This window comes from Coregonus lavaretus (genome assembly GCF_964263955.1).
Source record: "Coregonus lavaretus genome assembly, chromosome: 17".
Classification (NCBI taxonomy): Eukaryota; Metazoa; Chordata; class Actinopteri; order Salmoniformes; family Salmonidae; genus Coregonus; species Coregonus lavaretus.
The window spans coordinates 16,882,416-16,908,535 of NC_140004.1; the positions used below are offsets into that span (position 1 = coordinate 16,882,416).

General features: G+C 42.5%; 1 protein-coding gene across 1 annotated transcript in view; it reads right to left on the reverse strand.

The window, feature by feature from the left end:
* The window catches only part of LOC311144431 (cytospin-A-like), a 31,457-nt gene continuing 5,337 nt past the window's right edge, over positions 1 to 26,120 (reverse strand). The window contains exons 2-16 of the mRNA XM_084180441.1: positions 25,838 to 26,003; positions 25,483 to 25,621; positions 23,726 to 25,365; positions 23,266 to 23,473; positions 14,695 to 14,768; positions 14,303 to 14,478; positions 13,895 to 14,079; positions 13,645 to 13,748; positions 8,567 to 8,657; positions 7,806 to 7,901; positions 7,468 to 7,615; positions 7,180 to 7,282; positions 6,374 to 6,490; positions 5,499 to 5,558; positions 1 to 3,172 (exon numbers count right to left, since the gene is read on the reverse strand). Coding sequence (XP_084036567.1) covers positions 3,083 to 3,172; positions 5,499 to 5,558; positions 6,374 to 6,490; positions 7,180 to 7,282; positions 7,468 to 7,615; positions 7,806 to 7,901; positions 8,567 to 8,657; positions 13,645 to 13,748; positions 13,895 to 14,079; positions 14,303 to 14,478; positions 14,695 to 14,768; positions 23,266 to 23,473; positions 23,726 to 25,365; positions 25,483 to 25,621; positions 25,838 to 25,987 — 3,381 coding nt within the window. The 5' untranslated portion in view covers positions 25,988 to 26,003 and the 3' untranslated portion in view covers positions 1 to 3,082. The remainder of the gene's footprint in view (positions 3,173 to 5,498; positions 5,559 to 6,373; positions 6,491 to 7,179; positions 7,283 to 7,467; positions 7,616 to 7,805; positions 7,902 to 8,566; positions 8,658 to 13,644; positions 13,749 to 13,894; positions 14,080 to 14,302; positions 14,479 to 14,694; positions 14,769 to 23,265; positions 23,474 to 23,725; positions 25,366 to 25,482; positions 25,622 to 25,837; positions 26,004 to 26,120) is intronic.

The window sequence follows — 26,120 nt, forward strand, 5'->3', positions numbered from 1 at the left end:
AAAAAAAAGTTATATTGTTGATTATCATAATGTGCATTTGGCTTACTTCCCTACACCATACTTTTCATGTTATCACTATCAAATCAACAGGACACATTTTGATTTCAAGATACTCCTTCGGCAATTAATATAGTGGCAATCATGACTTCTTAGAGACAGAATAAGACAAAGGGAAACATGGATCTTTTGGTCTCCTTATTACCAAAGTAAAACTCTGGCAAGAATGACATACATTTGTAGGCAAAAAGGCACCATGAATAAGAACGAAAAGAAAGCGGCTTAGAAAAACTCAACCTTTCAAGTAAACAGAATTAACTTCTAATAGACCCGTAAAATAAAATAAAAACATGCTTTCAGTTATTTTCACATTTTTTTGTGATGTAGTGTAGAAAGAAACAGAAGAAAATGCAGAGCAAAATACAGAAGCCATGGAAAATATGAGCAACTTATTGAATGAACTCAAGCAATCAGACTAATGTTCTTCAGTGGTGATATGTCAAGATGGTATCACCCTGATATTTTAACACATTGTATTATCTACTATTGCCAACTCCATTCTGTCTACACAGTACAGTTGAGTAGAATGTTAGGGCAAGGTTTCACTCCTCATAAATCACAACATGAAGGATCACTTATCAATACCAATGTCCATTGGAACATGATTCAATTTTTAACAGTTGGCAATTAGTAGCAGAGTAGCTTCACATAATAGAATAATTGCAGACCAACTAGTGTTTGGATCCAATGCAAATCAAATTTAAGACAGGGTTGCAGTATGGCAATGGGAATCATAAATACACGAGTTAGCGTTAACATACTGTGCTCACTGTTCAATAGTAAATACCATACACAATAATGATAACAGTCACAGCACATGCACTCTCACAAATGTGTTTATCCATACAATCGACTACCAACAACTTTTAACCGCCCAGTCTTACTCTCCAACCACACTGATCGACACAAAAAAAACCTAGCACTTGTGCTCCAAGTTGTGCTTTGTCAAACACCATGCAGTGCACCTGTACAGCTGGTGGGAAGGTGGCTTGGCAAGCAGACAGGCGTGAATGTGCTTTTAAAAATATATTCAGAAAAAATGTTATGGTCACATGCGAGTGTGTTAGATCGTAGATGTAAGGGGGCCTTAACTAAAATGGTACGCCAACGACTGAGTATCAATTGCATACTGTACCATTCTGAAATGACACAGGAGTGTGGTTGGGACCAAATGAAAGGCAATAAGTCATCATATATTATGAGCTTATGAGAGGAATCAGTGCAGCAGTGTGATGAAAAGTCATAGATTCACATTATATGAACTTTACATTAACATTTCTAAAACACTTGCATCACTATACTCAATGGTGGATTAAACCATGCTAATAAACCCACACAAACTTGAATAAGCAGAGGCTCAATAACATAACACAGTCATTCTTCATTCCAATATCTTTCTTGGTGACTATGTAAACCACATAGAATTCAGATACATGACTAACGTTAGTGTTAGTAAGGGTTTACCCCCACCCCCCCCGTTAAATGTTACTAGCATGATGGAATATATCAACTTACAAAATTAGGTTACACACACAATCACACCCACATATGATAACTTAAGGTCATTGTTGAGCTCAGAGTCTCTAATAACACAACAATCTTACAGTTCAAGACCACTGGACTGTGACCAATCCTGGGAGTTTCAGTCTGCTGTTGGTGGAAGTAATGTGTCAAAACGAACAATGTATTAATACAGTTGGCTCCAGCAGCAAAACGGATGCATTTTGCATCTGAAAAACTCTTTCCCTATCATGATTGATGACAACAACAAAAGTGGCTCTATAAAGAATATCCAACCCTGAAACTCAACATGCTGGAAAAACATTTACCACAATCAAATCACCAAGAGCTAGGACTTTGGCAAGTCTAGCCCTTGACTTCACATAGAGATAGGACACTTGAGCAAGTTACTTTTTTGGTTCAGGATTAAAACAGTTCTATGTGAGCGAACCATCACTGAGAGACATTGTGTTGGTCCTGTATATTCCATTGTTTTCTATTAGTTGGTCTCTGTTAGCAAAACAAATTATGCTAATGTATCAATGATCACTCTCCTGAAAATAGGCCAAAAGCATATCAAATTGTAACTAGAATCTCACAGGTGACCAAGAGAGCACCTGACAGCTTTTCCCTTATGATGTAGCTAGTGTTCATAGAACTACAGAATAATTTCTAAAACGTTTCATTTAGATTCCTCCAAAGATGCTTTGAAAGAATGGAGCATTGAAATGTTTCATTTATCAATTTTTGCTCCAACCGTCTCTTGGTAAGTCTCCAACGATGTGATTCAAACAGGCACTTAATCCATAATAGAAGAGGCCCCTGAACAAAGTGTTCAATGGATCAGGAAGACATGGAGCAAAAAGGCTTTGTCTGATTTCCATCTGAAATTTGTCCCATGATTACTAGGGTGGACACACTGCACACTGGGTATGGTTTGGCTAAAACATTTGGGATAACCACTTGGTTAGAAGAATCAAAGCCGGGTGCAAGGCACAAAGGCTGGGATAGTCTGTAGCATGTTCCCCAATTCTGGTCATGGAGAGGAGAGCTAGTAGATCTGCAGGCTCTTATTGCAGCTCAGATCATACAGGTTTAACCAGAGAATTTGGATTGAGGGTCATCTCAACTGGGTTATCCAGTAATGGATAAGAGTAAAAATAGCATCCCAAACAGAGCAGGCGCTGAACAGGTGCTTGAAGTACCCTTAGGCTGTGTTCATCACACTAAATGTGTCAGTGAAAAATGTCAGACTGTTCATCATTGCAATTCCATGAATAGCTTTAAGAAGTCAACAGTGAGCTTATTTGTTTCTTATGGTGATTCAAACTAGCAGGCGTCTAGACCAGAGACAGAGTGGCCGGTGTGCGGCATGGCTGGGTGCTGGGGTGAAGGGTGGTTCAGTGAAGTGAGGTATAACAGCTGAATTGAATGTGGAGGTGAAGTGGTGGAGGTGTGGTGAGGTCAGAGGAGCAAGCGGACTGGGCTGCAGGTTGTGCTTGCCATGTTGGGTGGAGAGATCACATCAGGTCTCAAAGTACTTGTAGATGGCTGTGACATAGGTCATCACACTCTGCCAGTCTGGTCTCTCAGTACTGGCCATCTCATTGAGGTCCTGCAAAACAGAGAATGAGACCAAGTTGAAGCAACAGGGGCTTTGTCATTAAGACATACCATGTCTAGAAAAAAAGTCTGTGCCATTTGTTCATCTTTGTATTATATATATATATATATATATATATATATATATATATATATATATATATATATATATATATATATATATATATATATATATATATATATATATATATATCTATATATCTATCTCAAGGAGACGTTTGTAAAAAAAAAAAAAAAAACATGAAATAACATGCTGTTGTTTGTCTAGGTCAGATTTCCACAGCCTGACTAGAATTCACTGTGGAGGTCAGAAATGTGCTTTTGTGGCATAAATTCAGAAAATTAGAGCTAGCATTTTCAACTGAACTCGTACAACAAATCTGTCAGTTTACAACTCACACGGAGCCTGCTTTATACCTAGCTATGGGTACCAGTGATATACAGTGCATTCGGAAAGTATTCAGACCCCTTGACTCTTTCCACATTTTGTTACGTTACAGCCTTATTCTAAAATAGTTTAAATAGTTTTTTCTCCTCATCAATCTACACACAATACCCCATAATGACAAAGCAAAATCGTGTTTTTAGAACATTTTGCAAATGTAATTCAAAAAACAACCGTAAATATCTCATTTACATAAGTATTCAGACACTTTGTTGAAGCACCTTTGGCAGTGATTACAGCCTCGATTCTTCTTGGGTATGACGCTACAAGCTTGGCACACCTGTATTTGGGGAGTTTCTCCCATTCTTCTCTGCAGATCCTCTCAAGCGCTGTCAGGTTGGATGGGGAGCGTTGCTGCACAGCTATTTTCAGGTCTCTCCAGAGATGTTAGATCGGGTTCAAGTCCAGGCTCTGGCTGGGCCCCTCAAGGATTTTCAGAGACTTGTCCCAAAGCCACTCCTGCGTTGTCTTGGCAGTGTGCTTAGGGTCATTGTCCTGTTGGAAGGTGAACCGTCCCCTCAGTCTGAGATCCTGAGCGCACTGGAGCAGGTTTTCATCAAGGACCTCTCTGTACTTTGCTCCGTTCATCTTTGCATCGATCCTGACTAGTCTCCCAGTCCCTGCCGCTGAAAAACATCCCCACAGCATGATGCTGCCATTTACATTTTAGTCATTTAGCAGACGCTCTTATCCAGAGTGACTTACAGTTAGTGAGTGCATGCATTTTTCATACTGGCCCCCCGTGGGAAACGAACCCATAACCCTGGCGTTGCAAGCGCCATGCTCTACCAACTGAGCTACACGGGACCATGCACCACCATGCTTCACTGTAGGGATGGTGCCAGGTTTCATCCAGACGTGACGCTTGACATTCAGGCCAAAGAGTTCAATCTCAGAGTGATCATCGGGTTCTGACAAAGGTCCTTCTCCCCCGAATGCCCAGTTTGGCCGGACGGCCAGCTCTAGGAAGAGTCTTGGTGGTTCCAAACTTCTTCCATTTAGGAATGATGGAGGCCACTGTGTTCTTGGGGACCTTCAATGCTGCAGAATTTTTTTGGTACCCTTCCCCAGATCTGTGCCTCGACACAATCCTGTCTTGGAGCCCTACGGACAATTCCTTCGACCTCATGGCTTGGTTTTTGCTCTGACATGCACTGTCAACTGTGGGACCTTATATAGACAGGTATGTGCCTTTCCAAATCTTGTCCAATCAATTGAATTTACCACAGGAGGACTCCAACCAAGTTGTAGAAACATCATTAAGGATGATCAATGGAAACATGATGCACCGGAGCTCAATTTCGAGTGTCATAGCAAAGGGTCTGAATACTTATATGAAAAAGGTATCAGTTTTTTTATATTTTATAAATGTCATTATGGGGTATTATGTGTAGGTTGATGAGGAAAACATTTTATTTAATACATTTTAGAATAAGGCTGTAACGTAACAAAATGTGGAAAAAGGGAAGGGGTCTGAATACTTTCTTAATGTGAGGACTTATTTTGTGAAAAGGACTAAAATAGCTTTCCAGGTGATCCTATAAAACTTCACCTGCAAGCCTGCACATATGTACAATGAAAGCAGTATTTCATCTAAAATATGTATCTCTTCTCTACAAGAGTCTGCCTATAAGAGCCTGTGAGTACAGTCCTCAATCCCACACAAAAAGAATACCATTCTCAATATGCAATAGAATAGCAGGTCACAATTCACCACTGTGCCAGTGACTGATTTTTAAGGTGAAATGAGCCTGAAAGATTCTCTATTAAAAACAGGATTTTTTTTTAACCATGTCAGATATAGCTTTAATATGTTCATGTGAAAAACACCTCTGTTATTCACAGTTCAGTCAATCTTTCACTTGAATCTTACCAGAGTGGACTTGATCCCCACACTCTCTGCAGCCTGGAAGGCTAGTGTGAAATTCCGCCTCTAAAGATTGGGAGACAAAAACACACATTCACATACTATAATGCTCCTTGACAGAATGAAACAACTGTAAAAGATTAAACAATAGCTAGGTTTCCATCCAATTGGCGACAGATTTTCATGCAAATATATTCTAAAATCTGCATAAAAACAATATGTGCATTTCCATCAAACTGACTTGTTGCGTATAAAAGGCTGTGCGTGATTATGTAGTGCACATAAAAATGACTTTTGCGGTTAAGTTCCCATGTACCGAATAAAAAACGTACGTTACATGGGTTTCCATCGCAATTTCAACTTAACCTTGCACAATCTGGTTTTGGCGCATGCTCTCTAGACAAGACCTGATAAAGTTGAAAGGAGGTTGATTATATGATGAGATATGGATAAGCGCAAGATCATTTTATTTGATCATTGGCAGCCAAGAACCAATCATGTCACCAGCATTCAAATAATAGCGTACCCTCGATATTTAGCCTATTGGAAATGTGCATGAATACCGTGCACTTAACCACCATGTGAAGTTCATCATAACTTATTTCACCTGCCTATAAACGTTTGATTCTTTTCCACGTGGTGGTGGTAGGCCCATATCATTGATTGACTCCAAGTTGACTTCAATATGATGGTTATTAAGTCAATATTTGGCATTCCCACTGCCATTTCTCAAATAATTATACTCACACAAAAAGATCCCACCATGTCGAACGAACCAATTGTCTGTTGACATTTATGAAATTGTACCGACTTCCTGTTTCCATGAGCCCTGTCGTGACCCCATTGTTACTCATCATCACTACAGTAGGAAATAGGCTTGCCTTTTCCTGGCTGGTGAGCTCCTGGTAGGGGATGTGAGCAGGCAGGTAGGTGTGGAGCACAGCGCAGAACGCAAGGCCGTCATTCCAGCTGCTGCTGAAGTTTGTTATGTCAATGTTCTGCCAGAAAGAGGGGAAAGATTTTCATTGTAGCACAAAGGTACAGTGTAAAGAAATGTAGGGTGCAGGAGTTTTTTGTATTGATAATTCAATAGATACTGGGTCCCAGACATTGGTCCTAAAAGCACCTTGTTGTTTAATCTTTCTACTAGTTTCAAGTTTTATTAGTCATATGTACGGGATACACAGTATACACCGTCCAACGAAATGCTTAATGGCTGGTTCCTTCTCAACAATGCAACAATAAGAAATAAGAAAAGATAAAAATACGAACATAAAGTAAATGGCTCAGTAGAATAGAATAAACATTTTAGCATAATTATATTACAGGAAGGTACAATTTATAGTCCAATATTTACACGTGTTTTGGCGAAGGGGGGATTGGGGGGCAAGTGTTTAAATTGTACAGTATTTAGCAATCATAATAAGAGTCTGGAAGCTGCAGTTGTGATGTGTGTGTGTGTAGTATGAATGTACACTGAGTATACCAAACATTAGGAACACCTTCCTAATAGAGTTGCACACCTCACCCACCCATTCTGACAAGGTTATTTAATTAGATTGTCACTCCAGATAGTTGAGCTTATAGAAAAACTATTGAGACATTTTAAAAAGAAATCCTCATCAACAGAGAGCGACCCGAGAGGTGAAATGACCTGACCAGTCTGTTCTGACTGAACAACACATACCTGGTACCCCTCAGTCTTCTTCTGGCACCACTTGAGCAGTGCGTTCCTCTTGGAGCCCCCATACTCCCGGGCCAACGCTGAGAGGGGGTCCTTCCGCTCCTCTCTGAACACACACACCACGTAGGAGAGGGCAGTGAATCATTTGAGTTAACACACATATTCAGACTCCATTGACTGGCTAGTCCACAAAGCCCATTTAGTATAGTCAAAATATCATGTTAAACATACAAAGGACTTAGTGGATTAGTATGTATTGTATCAAAGGTATGGAGCTGATGAGGGTGTTACCGGAGGCGGCTGTGTGCGGTGGGGGTGACAGAGGCAGTGGGGGAGGAGGAGGACAAGGAGGAAGCAGACCCCATGGCCATCAGAGAGGAGGAGCCACCTTCAGGGGCAGAGATGTCCCTCTTCATCTCCTCACTGCTCCTGCGGGACACTGGCCACCACACAAACAGACAGAGATACAGTGTGAGTGACCCTTCACTGCCAGTGACGTGTTCTGGAAAAATATATTTGTCAAATGTCGTTGAATTCTTTCTCAAAATGCATTTCATTTTACTGGCAACCATTTATAAGAATTTTAGATTTATTTCATGGCCTATTCATATGTCCATGATTTGTGATACCTGAGATGGCCATGGCCTTTGATGAGTCCATGTTGGAGACCCTCTGGAGTGCAGAGGCAGGGCGGCTGGCAGAGGAGCCCCTGAGAAGATGCTCTGCTGTGGATGGAAGACAACCCCACAACCACAGTGAGGAAACAGAAACATTGCACTGAAATAAAGTGACTTCCTATTCCCTTCAAATGTTAGTTTTAAGCAAGAGGGATTTTTAAAAATATATACTGAAGGGGTCAATGCAACATTCCAGGCCCTGGAACTGTCAAGTACCATGGAATGAGGTTAGAAAACAACCGGGACATTTAACTAAACATTGGAGGCCATGACCATTATAGCACGTTCACATTTACAGGTCCTTGAACTCACTAGAATATGTATGACAAAATGTATGGGGAATGAGGATTAACAGGGAGGCCAATCACTGGGACACCCCCTTTCTATGGTGCTTTGCTAAACCCACACACCAAAGTCAACATAAAGCTCTGCTGACTTAGGGGCTAAAGACACCCACCCCCCTGCTTTGGGCGCAAAGCACCTCCAAACTTACAAATGACAAATATATCCACATACTGTTTTGACCAACACAGACAGCCTAATACTAGGAGGAACAAAGATGTCTAAGATGAAATGGTATAATATCTGCACCCATTTCCCTCCTTTATGAGTGGTTGTGACAGAGTACTCCTCTCTCATTTTATTAATGAGGGACCGAATGAGATCCAGATATGGAGCTTTTTCTGTCAGTGTTAGTGTTTCTGCCGACTCACCTGGCATGCTGATGTCTGTGTAGCTGGGCCTTTTGTCACTCAGAGACGAGAGGGGTTTGGGTGCAGAGATGGACCCGGTAATGGAGTGTCTCTGAAATAGACCAACAATCGTTGGATTAAAACTCTCTCACATACATAATCCTTGGGCGGTCCGCCTAAGCGTTTTTTCAGGCCGCCTAAGTCCAAACAGTGTAATAATACAAAAATTAAATAAAGGGCTGGAAAAACACTTTCAGTGTAAACTTAGACTAAAAGCAGATATAAAGTATCTGAAAAAGATAATGAACCTATACATTTTAAAATAATATAATCTTTGAGAATGAACAATCACCAAAATAAAAGCTAGACAGTCAGGGAGAATTGAGTATTCATTTTGTTATTATGTTTGAGCAAAAGAACACTGCATTAACCCTCAGCAAAATGCATAGAATTGCAGGAAAATAGCTTTGAAACCAAAAAGTTCTCAGCTCCATCACAGAATCACAGGAAATTAGGTTAAAAACTGCAACATTTTCTCTCAGCTCCATGGAGAAATTTGTTGAATTGCAGGAAAATGGCTTAAAAATGCAAACACTTCTCTACAAGATGTGGGCCTCTAAAATGTAGCCACTCTGATAGGCCGACAGTGCTCATTACCATGCCCCCTACCACGCCTCCTGCCACGCCCACCACCTAAACCCCTTTTTTTATCCAAAGACCTATTGAAAATGTCTACATAATCCAAATAGAAGTAGCCAAACTGTGTGCCATTTCTGGAAAAAGGCCCAGCTCGAGGAGAGGCCATTCTGACAGCAGCACTAGCAACCAGGCATTGGCAATAATCTTGTGACTGCAGAGGAGGTCAATGATAGATGAGAAAGAGCAGGACTGAAGACTTATGAAATGTGTCTAGGAAATAGAAAAACCCATCTCTCCCTGAACTTTGACCCTTTCATATGAGAAGATCTGATTCTCTGCTAAAATAATGCATATAAAATATCCAATGCTCAGATTTTGCCCGTCTGTCCACAGTATTACATGGAATGACTGAATTTGTCCTTATACTATTTCACAGTGGTATTCAAACTTTTTCAGCGGGGACCCCATTTTTTTTCAGGCAGAATTTCTGGGGACCCCATTGTTTCCCCAAGATTTCTCGCAACCTCACCGCAACCTCACCCCACCCCAAATCTAATGACAACTTCTTCTTTTTTTATCAGTAAATTTAAACTTTTACATCAACAAATAACCTTCAATTCATTGCATTTTCATCTCTTATCAAAATGAAAAGAAACCAATAAATACATTTAGTGAAATGGTATTTTTCAAATTATCTTTCTCAAAACGTTTGTATATTGTCTCATACAATAATTTGTACCCGTAACTTTTTGTTAAAAAAACAAAAACGTTGTTGTTTTTTTTGGCACCACTGCAGTTCCCCCGCCCACAAATGTGAATGCCACTGCTGTATGGCATTGCACGGTATACCGAAACGTAACGATACTAAAACCTGAAAAACAGTTCGAAACTAGAATTTGCATTGCCTTCGGTACTTCTGTCAAATGTGTCTCACGTCGTCTACTGATTGAGAGAGGATCAAGTCTTTCCATCAGATCAGCTGATATCACCTTATAGTATGAGAGCACCGTGCCTGCTCCACTTACTCATTGCTAGCTCTAGCCTGTCCCACTGCACTGGGCTACATCACCACTTATGTTGCACAGAAGTTAACACAGAAGTTAATGCAACACGGCATGTAGACATTTTGAAACTGTTAATTACTGTTCGCAAAACAATGTCCATTACAGGCTAAAACACTTTACAATGCAAGAAGATACCGGTAGCTTCCAGCTTTGTAGGCTAACTTTCCTTACTAGCTTACAGCTGAAGCTAACATCAATTCACTACCCTATTACCTTGTTTGTGATAATATGCAACACCATAACGCAAAATATTGCTGATTTTAAAGCTGATTGTCACCAAAAACTTTATTCATTCACTTCATCTCCCCCGCCCAATCCCAAATGGAATCCCAAGTCGTACACACTATTCACTTGTGGAGATCTGAGAGGATTTGATTGGTATAAGCAATATAGTGACATTTCCACCTAGCCTATTACAGGGCAAGGTGGAACTATTACCATATTGCTTACACCTGTCACATCTCCATAAGTACATAGGGTGTAGGGCTTAGGGGTCCATTTGGGATTTGGCCAAGATCATCTTTGCTCGAGCCTCGAACTGAGTGTGTGTGTGTGAATCAAATCAAATTGTATTTGTCATATGCTTCGTAAACAACAGGGGTAGACTAACGGTGAAATGCTTACGTCATGGGGCTTAAAAAGACAGAGCACACTTATATAAGAAGATATTGCTTCTTCTATGCAAATGTTGTTGATCAGTACAATAAAATAAATCCAAAATGGAAGGGAAACAGATTGTTTTTCATTTGGAACCCCATTAAATCAGCCAAAATAAGTTCAATAACTCAATGCATGCACACACTCCTATTGAATATGCATTCACCTGTATTGAAATAGGCCTAGGCTACATCTTGATTTACTCAGTTTATCAATAGACTAGAGATGTTCCATTCAAATAAATGATTACCATTATGTTGTTATGTAGTTAGATTGGTAAAAACGAAGTCAAATTGATTGTGTGATTGTATAATTGATTCATTAATGCTTACATAAAAAAATCGAACATTTCAAATGTAATGATATTGAACTCAAAAGATCTGTCTGGATCAAGTGCCACTCTGCGACTTTGGCTAATACGTCTTATTTTTCCCCCCTAGGTATCGTTTTGGTATCGAGTATCGTGATGGTATTGAGTTTCGTGATACTAAACCTGGCATCGGTATCTAAGTCAATTCTGGTATCGTGACAACACTACATTGCAGGTTCATAAAAAATTTGTTAGAGCCTAACAGCTGACATGTTTGAAAAAATGTGTGAGAGTTTAAAACATGAGAAAGAATCTATGGGTCATATGGATGACTTGGATGCACTGACTAAGTCACTCTGGATAAGAGCATCTGCTAAATTACCAAAACGTAAATTAAGGGAAAGTGAGGTAATGGAATTAGAGCTATGGGACATATTCTCCAACAACTCAATATCTCTTTTCCATCTCATGGTCTGTGTATGAGGCAAGCCAAGGGACTGTCAGCTGTGACAAAGTGCCAGAGGAAGAGGAGGAAGTGCTATCTGTGGAGTATTGGAGGTCTATAAACACTGTGAATATAGGACAGCTCTTGACCCGGTGGTCACAATAACTCTTTCACTACTGCACTGCTCCCTGATCTAGTCAGCACAGACAACAATTCCTTGCCATACTGCTCTGGCAGTTCTAAAACACACAATTTGATAGACCTTGATAAATACAGTGCATTCGGAAAGTATTCAGACCCCTTGACCTTTTCCACAAGTCGTATTCTATAATGGATTCAATTGTTTCCCTTCTTCTCATCAATCTACACACGATACCCCATAATGGCAAACCAAAAACAGGTTTTCAGAAAATTTGGCAAATTTAAAAAAAATAAAAAACGGAAATATCAGATTTACATAAGTATTCAGACCCTTTACTCAGTACTTTGTTGAAGCACCTTTGGCAGTGATTACAGCCTTGAGTCTTCTTGGGTATGACGCTATAAGCTTGGCACACCTGTATTTGGGGAGTTTCTCACATTCTTCTCTGCAGATCCTCTCAAGCTCTGCCAGGTCGGATGGGGAGCGTCGCTGCACAGCTATTTTCAGGTCTCTTCAGAGATGTTCGATCAGGATCAAGTCCGGGCTCTGGCTGGGCCCCTCAAGGATTTTCAGAGACTTGTCCCAAAGCCAGTCCTGAGTTGTCTTGGCTGTATGCTTAGGGTCGTTGTCCTGTTGGAAGGTGAACCTTCGCCCCAGGCGGTCCTGAGCGCTCTGGAGCAGGTTTTCATCAAGGATCTCTGTACTTTTCTCCGTTCATCTTTCCCTCGATCCTGACTAGTCTCAGTCCCTGCCGCTGAAAAACATCCCCACAGCATGATCCTGCCACCACCATGCTTCACCGTAAGGATGGTGCCAGGTTTCCTCCAGACATGATGCTTGATATTCACGCCAAAGAGTTCAATCTTGGTTTCATCAGACCAGAGAATCTTGTTTCTCATGGTCTGAGAGTCCATTAGGTGCCTTTTGGCAAACTTCAAGCGGGCTGTCATGTGCTTTTTACTGAGGAGTGGCTTCCGTCTGGCCACTCTACCATAAAAGGCCTGATTGGTGGAGTGCTGCAGAGATGGTTGTCTTTCTGGAAGGTTCTCCCATCTCCACAGAGGAACTCTGGAGCTCTGTCAGAGTGACCATCGGGTTCTTGGTCACCTCCCTTACCAAGGCCCTTCTCCCCCGATTGCTCAGTTTGGCCGGGTGGCCAGCTCTAGGAAGAGTCTTGGTGGTTCCAAACTTCTTCCATTTAAGAATGATGGAGGCCACTGTGTTCTTGGGGACCTTCAATGCTGCAGACATTTTTTGGTACCCTTCCCCAGATCTGTGCCTTGACACAATCCTGTCTCTGAGCTCTACGGACAATTCCTTCGACCTCATGGCTTGGTTTTTGCTCTGACATGCACTGTCAACTGTGGGACCTTATATAGACAGGTGTGTGCCTTTCCAAATCATGTCCAATCAATTGAATGTACCACAGGTGGACTCCACTCAAGTTGTAGGAACATCTGAAGGAAGATCAAGGGAAACATGATGCACCTGAGCTCAATTTCGAGTCTCAGAGCAAAGGGTCTGAATACTTATGTAAATAAGGTTTGTTTTCTTTTTATACATTTGCTAAAATTTCTAAAAACCAGTTTTCTCTTTGTCATTATGGGATATTGTGCGTAGATTGATGAGGGAAAAAAACAATTTAATTAATTTTAGAATAAGGCTGTAACGTAACAAAATGTGGAAAAAGTGAAGTGTCTGAATACTTTCCGAATGCACTGTAGCTATGTGTGAATGACTGGTCTAGTGTAAGCCAGATTTTTATTGTGTGCTTGACCTGATGCCTACACTTAGAGCTTGCCATTCAAACAAACGCACTGAAATGGGTTCCAGGTGGCGTACCTGTATGGGTGAGATGGCGGCTGCAGGAGGGGTCTTCATGGGGCTGGGGCTCAGGGGAGTGCGTGGTAATGTGGCAGCAGGGGCTGTGGTCGGGGGGACTGGGCCTGTTGTGAACAGAAATCAGTCACGTCAGGTAGATATCCCACAGCAATACTACTACATTGTATTAGTAGCAGTGTTACTGCTATGCTTAGTACTAGGAATATACAGGTGAAATGAGAAAAGTACAAAAAAGTGGTCCATTTCTTACACTCGCAGGTTGGGGTACCTTGTGAGGAGGCATTGTCGAAGCTCTTGATGAGGGTTTTGACGGTGGGAGAGGGCTCAGAGGAGGTAGAGGAGCGACGGCTCAGGCCCATGCCCTGCCTCAGTGCAGCCAGATCCCTCTCCACTGCATTCATGTAGTTATACACCCTGCCCCTCTCCTCATCCTGCCTGACGAGACAAACACCAACACACTCAATACAGACCAAGGCACATCAGGTCTCACCTCACGCATTTCATGTGGATGCAAATTCAGACCACCACATCCAGCTTCATCAATGTGACTATCACTGTTAAACCCGCACACACACATCTCCCCAATACGATCAAGACAGCTGGCGTCGGCCACATGACACTTGGAATCAAGCACAGCGTGTTCCTCAGTGTCTCTTACTTGCGGTTCTTGACTTCGTCCAGCTCCTTGCCCAGCTTCTCGTTCTTCTCCTGGGCCTCGCGGAGACGGTGCCGCATATCCCCAATCTCCTCCTGTGCTTCCGACTTGATGTCATTAGCGATGACCACGGCCGTCTGTAGATCGGCCTGGAACTGACGCCACTCTGCCGACTCTTCCTGAACAGACAAACAGACACATACACACAGCAACATAATTTCGACCACTGAGGCCGAATGATAAATCTAATAAGAAAAGTTGTGTAACCAAACATATTGCTTTCCAGTGTATTCCAGTTGTAATGAACATGGCCCAAACCAAGCCATAGTGTTGCTGTACTTGACCGTGTCAGTAACCTCTGGTCCTCAGATGACCCTGTCCACTGGCCCACTCACCCTCAGCCTCCGGTGCAGAATCTTAATCTCCCGCTCCATATCGCGCTTCTGGTCCTGCAGTTTTTTCACAGAGTCTGAGGGAGGAAGCAGACATGGCTGAGTTCATGTGAACGGGCCACAGGATATATTCACATGCAGCGCAGGAAGAGAATCTGCTTTCAAACAATTCAAGAGCCGACAGAGACACTGACCTTAGCTGCACCAATTTATGAAACTAGAGGTTAGGGTTAATTGTTGTGTAATTCAGTCTATGAAGTAAACTGAATCCCATTGATGCCAATAGCAATATAGCTACATGTCAAGGAGTCTCAAAGGCAAAACATGATTGACTTTTATCTACCAAGCGTATCAAAGTTAACATGTTATTTTATGTTAAATAACAACAAGTTCAATACAGTGCCTTCAGAAAGTATTCGCACTCCTTGACATTTTCCACATTTTGTTGTGTTACAGCCTGAATTTAAAATGGATTACACACAATACCACTGAAATGTCTTGAGTCAATAAGTATTCAACCCCTTTGTTAGGATTTGACAGGTGTAAGCAATATGGTAATACAGTGCCTTCAGAAAGTATTTATACCCATTGACTTTATCCACATTTTGTTGTTACAGCCTGAATTTAAATGGATACATTTTGATTGTGTGTCACTGGCCTACACACAATACCCCATAATGTCAAAGTGGAATTATGATTTTAGAAATGTTTACAAATTAATTTGAAATGAAAAGCTGAAATGTCTTGAGCATTCAACCCCTTTGTTATGGCAAGCCTAAATAAGTTCAGGAGTAAAAATGTGCTTCACAAGTCACATAATAAGTTGCATGAACACACTGTGTGCAATAATAGTGTTTAAAATGATTTTTGAATGACTACCTCTTCTCTGTACCCACACATTCAATTATCTGTAAGGTCCCTCAATCAAACAGTGGATTTCAAACAGAGTCAACCACAAAGACCAGGGAGGGTTTCCAATGCCTCGCAAAGAAGGGCACCTATTGGTAGATGGGTAAAAAAAAAAAAAAGCAGACATTGAATATCCCTTTGAGCATGGTGAAGTTATTAATGACACTTTGTATGGTGTATCAATACACCCAGTCACTACAAAGATACAGGCATGCTTCCTAACTCAGTTGCCGGAGAGGAAGGAAACCGCTCAGGGATTTCACCATGAGGCCAATGCGGACTTTAAAACAGTTACATAGTTTAACGGCTGTACTAGGAGAAAACTGAGGATGGATCAACAACATTGTAGTTACTCCACAATACTAACCTAAATGACAGAGTGAAAAGAAGGAAGCCTGTACAGAATACAAATATTTCAAAACATGCATCTTGTTTGCAATAAAGCACTAAAGTAAAATTAACTTTATGTCCTGAATATAAAGCGTTATGTTTGGGGCAAATCCAACACAACACAGTATGTACCATTCTTCATATTTTCAGGCATGGTGGTGGCTGCATCATGTTATGGGTATGCTTGTCATCGGCAAGGACTAGGGAGTTTTTTTAGGATAAAAATTAATGGAATAGCGCTAAGCCCAGTCAAAATCTGGTTCAGTCTGCTTTGCAACAGACACTGGGAAACAAATTCACCATTCAGCAGAACAATAACCTAAAACACAAGGCCAAATATACACGAGTTGCTTACCAAGACGACATTGAATGTTCCTGAGTGGCCTACTTACAGTTTTGACTTAAATCGTCTTGAAAATCTATGGCAAGACTTGAAAATGGCTTGCAATGATCAACAACCAACTTGACAGAGTTTGAAGAACTTTTTAAAATAATAATGTTCCAGACGACTGTGTGATAATGCTCTCGGTAGCTGATGTGAGCAAGACCTTTAAACAGGTCAAGATTCACAAAGCCGCGGGGCCAGACGTATTACCAGGACGTGTCCTCAAAGCATGCACGGACCAACTGGCAAGTGTTTTCACTGACATTTTTAACCTCTCCCGGACCGAGTCTGTAATACCTACATGTTTCAAGCAGACCACCATAGTCCCTGTGCCCAAGGAAGCGAAGGTAACCTGCCTAAATGATTACCGCCCTGTAGCACTCACATCGGTAGCCATGAAGTGCTTTGAAAGGCTGGTCATGGCTCACATCAACAGCATCATCCCGGATACCCTAGACCAGGGTTGCCCAACCCTGTTTCTGGAGAGCTACCCTCCTGTAGGTTTTGTGGGTAGATGGGTGAGAAACATTTATTGAATCCATTTTGAATTCAGGCTGTAACGCAACAAAATGTGGAATAAGTCAAGGGGTATGAATACTGAGTGACTTATGAACACACAAATCAACAAAGCTCCTTCCTTAGCCCTATTCAATTATCAACTAAATAGGCTAATGAATACCCTAATGCATGGCTGGCTACTACTGCCTGCATTTATTCCAGACAGATTTAGATGAAGGTAGGCTAATTCGCTTGCCTCGTATATTGTTTCACTTTCGAGAGGAGCAAAACCTCTCTCCCGACACTTATGCCACAACATTTGTACAATATAAAAAACCTATATACATTTGTACTTTTATTATTTTATGATCTGTCGCTCTGTAAACATGCCTGGGCCAGAATAAATAATAATTGCAAGAAGCATTGGCTTTGAAAACAGCCACGTGTGTCTGGGGAAATGTGGTCCCGTGTGGCTCAGTTGGTACAGCATGGCGCTTGCAAAACCAGAGTTGTGTGTTTCAGTTCCCAAGGGGGAACAGTACGAAAATGTATGCACTCACTACTGTAAGTCGCTCTGGATAAGAGAGTCTGCTAAATGACTAAAATGTCAAATTAAATGAGAGCAGAACGAGAGTGGCTTGTTCTAATCCAATCGTTGCAGCAGGCGCAACCGAAACGCCACAAGTTTCTTTACAGACAGAATAACTAGTCAATGTTGTTTGGAGCACACAGTGCTTCACACTGTTTGAGAGAAAGCGAGATCCATGCTGGCAGCTGATAATAACTTTTTCCGATCACAAATACAGTTGAAGTCAGAAGTTTACATACACCTTAGCCAAATACATTTAAACTCTGATTTTCACAATTTCTGACATTTAATTCTAGTACAAATTCCCAGTTAGGATCACCACTTTATTTTAAGAATGTGAAATGTCAGAATAACAGTAGAGAATTATTTATTTCAGCTTTTATTTCTTTCATCACATTCCCAGTGGGTCAGAAGTTTACATACTCAATTAGTATTTGGTAGCATTGCCTTCAAATTGTTTAACTTGGGTCAAACGTTTCGAGTAGCCTTCCACACGCTTCCCACAATAACTTGGGTGAATTTTGGCCCATTCCTCCTGACAGAGCTGGTGTAACTGAGTCAGGTTTGTAGGCCTCCTTGCTCGCACACGCCTTTTCAGTTCTGCCCACAAATTTTCTATAGGATTGAGGTCAGGGCTTTGTGATGGCCACTCCAATTCCTTGACTTTGTTGTCCTTAAGCCATTTTGCCACAACTTTGGAAGTATGCTTGGGGTCATTGTCCATTTGGAAGACCCATTTGCAACCCATTTTTAACTTCCTGACTGATGTCTTGAGATGTTGCTTCAATATATCCACATAATTTTCCTTCCTCATGATGCCATCTATTTTGTGAAGTGCACCAGTCCCTCCTGCAGCAAAGCACCCCCACAGCATGATGCTGCCACCCCCGTGCTTCACGGTTGTGATGGTGTTCTTCGGCTTGCAAGCTCCCACCTTTTTCCTCCAAACATAACGATGGTCATTATGGCCAAACAGTTCTATTTTTGTTTCATCAGACCAGAGGACATTTCTCCAAAAAGTACGATCTTTGTGCCCATGTGCAGTTGCAAACCGTAGTCTGGCTTTTTATGGCAGTTTTGGAGCAGTGGCTTCTTCCTTGCTGAGCGGCCTTTCAGGTTATGTCGATATTGGACTCGTTTTACTGTACCCATTTCCTCCAGCATCTTCACAAGGTCCTTTGCTGTTGTTCTGGGATTGATTTGCACTTTTCGCACCAAAGTATGTTCATCTCTAGGAGACAGAACGCGTCTCCTTCCTGAGCGGTATGACGGCTACGTGGTCCCATGGTGTTTATACTTGCGTACTATTGTTTGTACAGATGAACGTGGTACCTTCAGGCATTTGGAAATTGCTCCCAAGGATGAACCAGACTTGTGGAGGTCTACAATTTTTTTTCTGAGGGCTTGGCTGATTTCTTTTGATTTTCCCATGATGTCAAGCAAAGAGGCACTGAGTTTGAAGGTAGGCCTTGAAATACATCCACAGGTACACCTCCAATTGCCTCAAATGATTTCAATTAGCCTATCAGAAGCTTCTAAACCCATGACATAATTTTCTGGAATTTTCCACGCTGTTTAAAGGCACAGTCAACTTAGTGTATGTAAACTTCTGACCCACTGGAATTGTGATACAGTGAATTATAAGTGAAATAATCTATCTGTAAACAATTGTTGGAAAAATTGTGTCATGCACAAAGTAGATGTCCTAACTGACTTGCCAAAACTATAGTTTGTTAACAAGAAATTTGTGGAGTGGCTGAAAAACGAGTTTTAATGACTCCAACCTAAGTGTATGTAAACTTCCGACTTCAACTGTAATTCCCAAAAAAATACTAGTCATAATCGTACACGGAAAATTCTCCATATACATTACAATACTTGTTTTGTCCAAGTACTTGGCACACTCCTACTGTTCACAGTTTCCTCTGGCTGCAAGAAGCCTGACACAGCTCTACACAGCCACCATGTGGCACTGGCCAAAGGTGGAAAATGCATTGTGGGGTTCCAGTGTTATGTCTTATGTGTAGAGCCAGGGGCTTCATTTATAACCATTGCATAAATTTCACACAAAATGTCTGAAAATTCTGCGCACTTACAAAAATACAGAGATTTATAGACTTGGCGCACCATGGTATACGAATGTTTCCCGTTATACAGTACCAGTCAAAGGTTTGGACACACCTATTCATTCAAGGGTTTTTCTTTATTTTTACTATTTGTTACATTGTAGAATAATAGTGAAGACATCAAAACTATGAAATAACACATATGGAATCATGTAGTAACCAAAAAAGTGTTAAACTAATCAAAATATATTTTATATTTGAGATTCTTCAAATAGCCACCCTTTGCCTTGATGACAGCTTTGCACACTCTTGGCATTCTCTCAACCAGCTTCACCTGAAATGCTTTTCCAACAGTCTTGAAGGAGTTCCCACATATGCTAAGCACTTGTTGGCTGCTTTTCCTTCACTCTGCCGTCCGACTCATCCCAAACCATCTCAATTGGGTTGAGGTCGGGGAATTGTGGAGGCCAGGTCATCTGATGCAGCACTCCACTCTCCTTCTTGGTAAAATAGCCCTTACACAGCCTGGAGGTGTTTGGGTCATTGTCCTGTTGAAAAACAAATGATAGTCCCACTAAGCCCAAACCAGATGGGAGGAGTATCGCTGCAGAATGCTGTGGTAGCCATGCTGGTTAAGTGTGCCTTGAATTCTAAATAAATCACAGACAGTGTCACCAGCAAAGCACCCCCACACCATAACACCTCCTCCTCCATGCTTTACGGTGGTAAATACACATGCGGAGATCATCCGTTCACCCACACCGCGTCTCACAAAGACATGGCGGTTTGAACCAAAAATCTCCAATTTGGACCCTGACCAAAGGACACATTTCCACCGGTCTAATGTCCATTTCTCGTGTTTCGGCCCAAGCAGGTCTCTTCTTCTTATTGGTGTCCTTTAGTAGGGGTTTCTTTGCAGCAATTTGACCATGAAGGCCTGATTCACACAGTCTCCTCTGAACAGTTGATGTTGACATGTGTCTGTTACTTGAACTCTGTGAAGCATTTATTTGGGCTGCAATTTCTGAGGCTGGTAACTCTAATGAACTTATCCTCTGCAACAGAGGTAACTCTGGGTCTTCCATTCCTGTGGCGGTCCTCATGAGAGCCAGTTTCATCATAGCGCTTGATGGTTTTTGCGACTGCACTTGAAATGTTCCGTATTGACTGACTTTCATATCTTAAAGTAATGGATGGACTGTCGTTTCTCTTTGCTTATTTGAGCCGTTCTTGCCATAATATGGACTTTTACCAAATAGGGCTATCATCTGTATACCCCCCCCCTACCTTGTCACAACACAACTGATTGGCTCAAACACATTAAAAAGGAAAGAAATTAACTTTTAAGAAGGCACACCTGTTAATTGAAATGCATTCCAGGTGACTCCCTCATGAAGCTGGTTGAAAGAATGCCAAGAGCGTGCAAAGCTGTCATCAAGGCAAAGGGTGGCTATTTGAAAAATCTCAAATATAAAATATATTTTGATTTGTTTAACACTTTTTTGGTTACTACATGATTCCATATGTGTTATTTCATAGTTTTGATGTCTTCACTATTATTCTACAATGTAATTTTTTTTTTTAATAAACATTTGACTGATAGTGTAAATCAGACCTGTCGTAAAAGAACTGTGCGCCCGTGAACGAGCATTAAAACTCCACCATTCACCTTTTATGGTGATAATAAAACCCTTTATTTGCTGTATAATTTGAAACTATTGGAATTAGGCCACTGTAGTTTCTATAAGAAAGAGAAATGGCAATTTAGATCATATTTCTGTAGAGTTGTGGGCAGAATGTTTGGATATTTTGCAGTGACTTTTTCAAACTAAACATGCATGCTGCCTATATAGCAAGTTGCAATTCTGCAAGATTGATTGTATATTCAAAACAATTAGGCTAAATGCTACAGCCCACACTTCTATGCAAAAGACAAGTTGTTGTTCAATATTTAGTTTATCAATAGATTATTGGCAGCGTTGGAGAGTAGTAAACTACATGTAGTTCAACTAGTAATTTAGCGACATTTTGCAGTAGCTTGGTGCTAGTTGTACTACATTCAAATCAGGTAGTGTTTTTCAATAGTTAACTTTTTTGCCATGTAGTTGTGTAGCTAACTACTGGAACTATACACTACTCTTTTTACAAAAATTAAATATGGGTGAAATAAGCAATAATTCCCTTTCCTTTTCGGCATCAGACCTGCCCAACTCTCACTTGAAACATTGTTTTTGTGATTAATAGAATAAATTACACATTCAGTTAACATCAGACTACAGAGTGATCTGTTCTTGCAATTTGTCGTCTATGACATTTCAGATTTACATATGATAATTTTTTACAAAGTAGTTTTGATGTCGTTAACTACTTTTTCAAAGTAACTTTAGTTAAGTAAACTATATTTTTTAAGGGTAGCTTTAGTTTAGCTTAACTTCCTCCAGTGTGAAGTAATTGGTAGCTTGGTACACTATATTTTCAGAGCAGCTTCCCCAACACTGATTATGGGTTTCCATGTCCTGCCTTGGTAGAGGTTCTGATATTAAATAGGCAATGATGTCACGCTACTATTGCACAGCAATACTGTAGCCTGCCCATACAGTTAAATATTTTACATAAGCTACGGCTTATGCAAAATATACATTTTACTGTGTTGGCAGAATATTTTAATCTTTTGCACAAATTTATGCTGTATCTGGCAAAGGACTGTGTCAGTTTCTATAGGAGAAAGCAATGGCAAATTGTTGTGGACCTGTCAGCAGAACGTGTGAATTCAACAATGTTTCTGCATCGACTTTTCCCCCAACCTAAATATGATGGACTGCCCACCAATTCTAAAACACACAAAAAAAACATAAAATACAGTACTTACAGTGGCATACATAGGCCTACTTCAATGTAAAAGATCAACTGTTCACCTGTTAAATTCAACTGTAGGTCTATATTATAAACCGCGCTGCATATGGGATGGCAAAACTTGAAACACATATAGCCTATCTATTTAATAGGCCCATGAGAGATGAGCATGGTCATTTGTTGTATGGCTACTTTGGGAATATGAACCCATCATGGCCAGAAAAGGTGAGGAATTTATTCTGCAATGGTTATGAAAATAAAATAAATAGGAAAAAGATTCCTATGTCTAATTATTTTAGATTCAAAAAATAAAACACATTTTCACTCACTCATGTTTTCCTGTTTTTTTTGCACAATATTTCAACCACTAGCAGATGTGCATGCGCATGGTCTAAAGTTTGTGGGGAGGTGAGCACATTCTCTCGTCAAGTAGAATTTTTTTATGAATGTCAACTTTTGCGTGAAACTTCCCCTAATTGGCCCATTTAGTTACAACGTCTGAGTCCGTTGGACAGGATCAGCTTGAGCAAAGTGTGCTGTAGAATCACTGATCTACAAATAGTATTCCCTGCCAAATAATAGGTTTTGTGCGATTAAGATTCGCAGAGCTACGCCTCCCCTGGCTTAGGCGATCTCCCCGCTAAACACACACGCACAACCAGACATGGATTGATTGATTGATTGGAGACAGCTTGTGTTAATTACAGAACATTTCCTAAGATTTACTACCTGCAGCAACACTAGTGGACAATGTTGGAAATACCGGTAAAAGCACAGTGCCTCAAAAAGTGCCATAAAACTCCTGGACCTGGCCTTACTTATGTGATATGGCATAGATCTATGATGCTGTGACATGTTTTCCCCCTTGGCCATAGCCCACTCACTCTCCAGGTCTGTGATGATGAGGTTGTCGTGGAGTTTTACGGCTCGGTGCTGCTCCACCTCGTCCTCCAGCTCAAAGATGGTCTCCTTCATGTCGCCGATCTCCGTCTCCTTCTCCTGCAGCTCCCCGCGCTGCTTCTCCAGCCCACGCTTCTGCTCAGCCATCTGCTTCTGCACCTGCTCCTGGAAGTCCCGGTACTCCCTATCAAGCTGCACACACCATCCAGGGAATCAATCATCATCTCATTCATAAACTAAATGGCCCAAATGAATGCTCATTCTCTATTTCAGTGGTGAGGTACATGGAGGAAAGTGGACTTTCGTCAACTTTTCACAAGTTGGATACAGGAGACAGAAGCAGTCTCGCAACTTTGATGGTTAAAATGGGCAAACTATCAAAAGGGTGGGTTCAGGGATCAAGTGTACTACCTCTGTAGGATGGTGTGTGCGTGGTGGACTCACCTTATTGAGGGTGTCCTGCAGCCTGGTGACATCAGTGCGGGCGTGGCTCAGCTCCTCCTGCAGTTTGGCAGCCCTGCCCTCCGCCTCCTCCTTGTCCAGCCGAACTCCCTCCAGCAGCTGGCAGATGTCACTCTTGTCTCCAGAGTTGTGGATGGAGTAGAGCTCAGCCACCTTCTGCCTCTCCTGGTCCAGCTGGGCCCTGCAGCGGCTCAGCTCTACCTGGTCACAGCTCACCGCTGCCTTGTACTCCTCCAGCGCTGCCACCATGGTACCCCGGTCCTGCCTCTCCGACTCCATGATGCGCTCAATGTGGTGGTTCCTCTCCTTCAGAGCCCCAATTACCTCCTGGGCCTCAGCGTTGTCCTGCTCCGCCATCTTCAGCGTGTTGCTGAGGTGCTGCTGCACTCCCAGCAGCTGCTCCCTCTCGAAACAGGCATTGTCGGCTAGGTCCACGTAGCGCTGCTCCAGCTCCATGTAGCGGCCGCTCTTGATGTCCTCCTCCAGGACGTAGGACAAGTGGTGATCGTCCAGTAGAGAGCGGAAGTACTCAATCTGCCGGCTGTAGTGCTCCAGCTTGTCGCTCTGCTGGCACAGGGAGTCCATGAGGATGACCTTCTCCTCCCCTAGCCTCTCGTTTTCTCCGTTCAGCTCCTGGGTGATCTGCTGCAGGTCAGCCAGCTCCTGTAGTGTGGCCTGCAGCTCCTCGGCCGTGCTGTGCTGGTTCTCCTCCATCTGATGGATGCGCTCTGTCAGGCAGGCCACAGACACCTCACTGGCGTTGCCGCTGCTGCCCCGGTGTGAGCGCTCTCGGCTGGGCACGCTCTCCGACTCGGAGGAGGACGATGCTCCGGAGGGGGCGTCCAGGGCGTCATCGCTGGAGGTGATGCCCTGGTAGACCTCGCTGGACTCACTGTCCAAGTTGTCCACTGAACCACCGTGCTGCTGGGCCGTCAGCAGGTCCTCCAGGGAGCCCGGGGCAGAGCCCTCCACAGAGGAGGTGAGGGTACCAGTGCCCCCGCCATCACTGTGACCGCTGCTGACTGCCAGGTCTGGGCTCAGGGAGGGGTAGCTGAAGAATTTGTCAGAGCCATCCAGCCTCTGCTCCAGCGAGAAGCCCAGCGCGTTGAGCCGGTCCTTCAGCATGCGGTTCTCACTCTTCAACAGGTTCAGCTCCTCACGGATGGCATGGTTCTGCTCCTGCAGGAGAAGCAGCGTGGACTCCACATCCGCTGCTGTGATGGCCGACACCTCCCTCTCCTGGGGCTTCTCCTCCTCCCCTCCTCCCTCCTCTGGGGGCACCTCCTCCCCTCCCAGGCCCAGCTGGGCCCTCATGTCCCTCAGCTCGCTGCGCAGGTGCAGGATCTCCAAGTCTTTGCTCTTGGCCAAACCCAGCAGGTCTTTTACCTTGGCCTCCAGGGCTACCTTGATACTGATCTGGCTGTCTGATTTAGACTTGTTCATGCGGCCCTCCGACTCTGTCAGCTGCTGGCTGCGAGAGCGCTTTCCCTGGGCCACATCCTCCTGCCCTGCCCCTGACGATGACTGCTTCTTACTAGCCGATGTTCTGGATGTCCGCAGACGGTCCCTTGATGAGTTGGGCTCCTTGGAGGTAGAGGACGTCACACGTTTGGCTGAAGAACCTTGTAAAGAGAGACAGAACCCAGCAAGCATGAAATGCAGAGTAATAATAAGTATGATGAACATAGACTAGGTCATTAAAGGCTAGTCAGCTAATATAAAGATATAAACAGATTTACTTGAGCTAGTCTTTGGTTTACTGTCTGGGTTACCACTGCTGGTCCCCGTGGAGGCAGTTCTCTTGTTCTTGGTCACAGTGCTGTTCATAGCTGGAGTGCCCCCTGCCACTGCTGCTAGCAGATCATCATTGCTTTTAACCTGGAGAACAAATCACATGGAAAACAATTACATGAAAACAATTACTTTAATGCCCACTAATCCAGCCAGCCACCAGAAGAATAACATAGGATTGTTCGGTACCATGATAAACATGTACAAATGGGTGTTGGCAAAGTAGGCCATTGTACATAATTTAGAATTTGATATAAGTGTACCTGGCTTAGTTACAAGACGTGTAGTGGGATAGAAGTGTACCTTTGACAGTGGTGCCATTGTGGTGGTCTTGGCTGCAGCCTTGCCTGTGATTCCTGTAGCAGCGCCTTCAGTCTTCCCCCTCTCTCCACTTTGAGCCTTACTCACCACCGGCCTGCCTGTCTTCTTCATACTGGGCTCTCTGATGCCCATACATTTACACCTCAATCTGGAAACACACAGGGAGAAAGGACAACATATCAGTGGAAGGACTACCTTCAACTATATTTCCTTGAAATAATTTCCATTAAAGGAAAACACCTTAGCTCCACAAGTCTGGAAAACC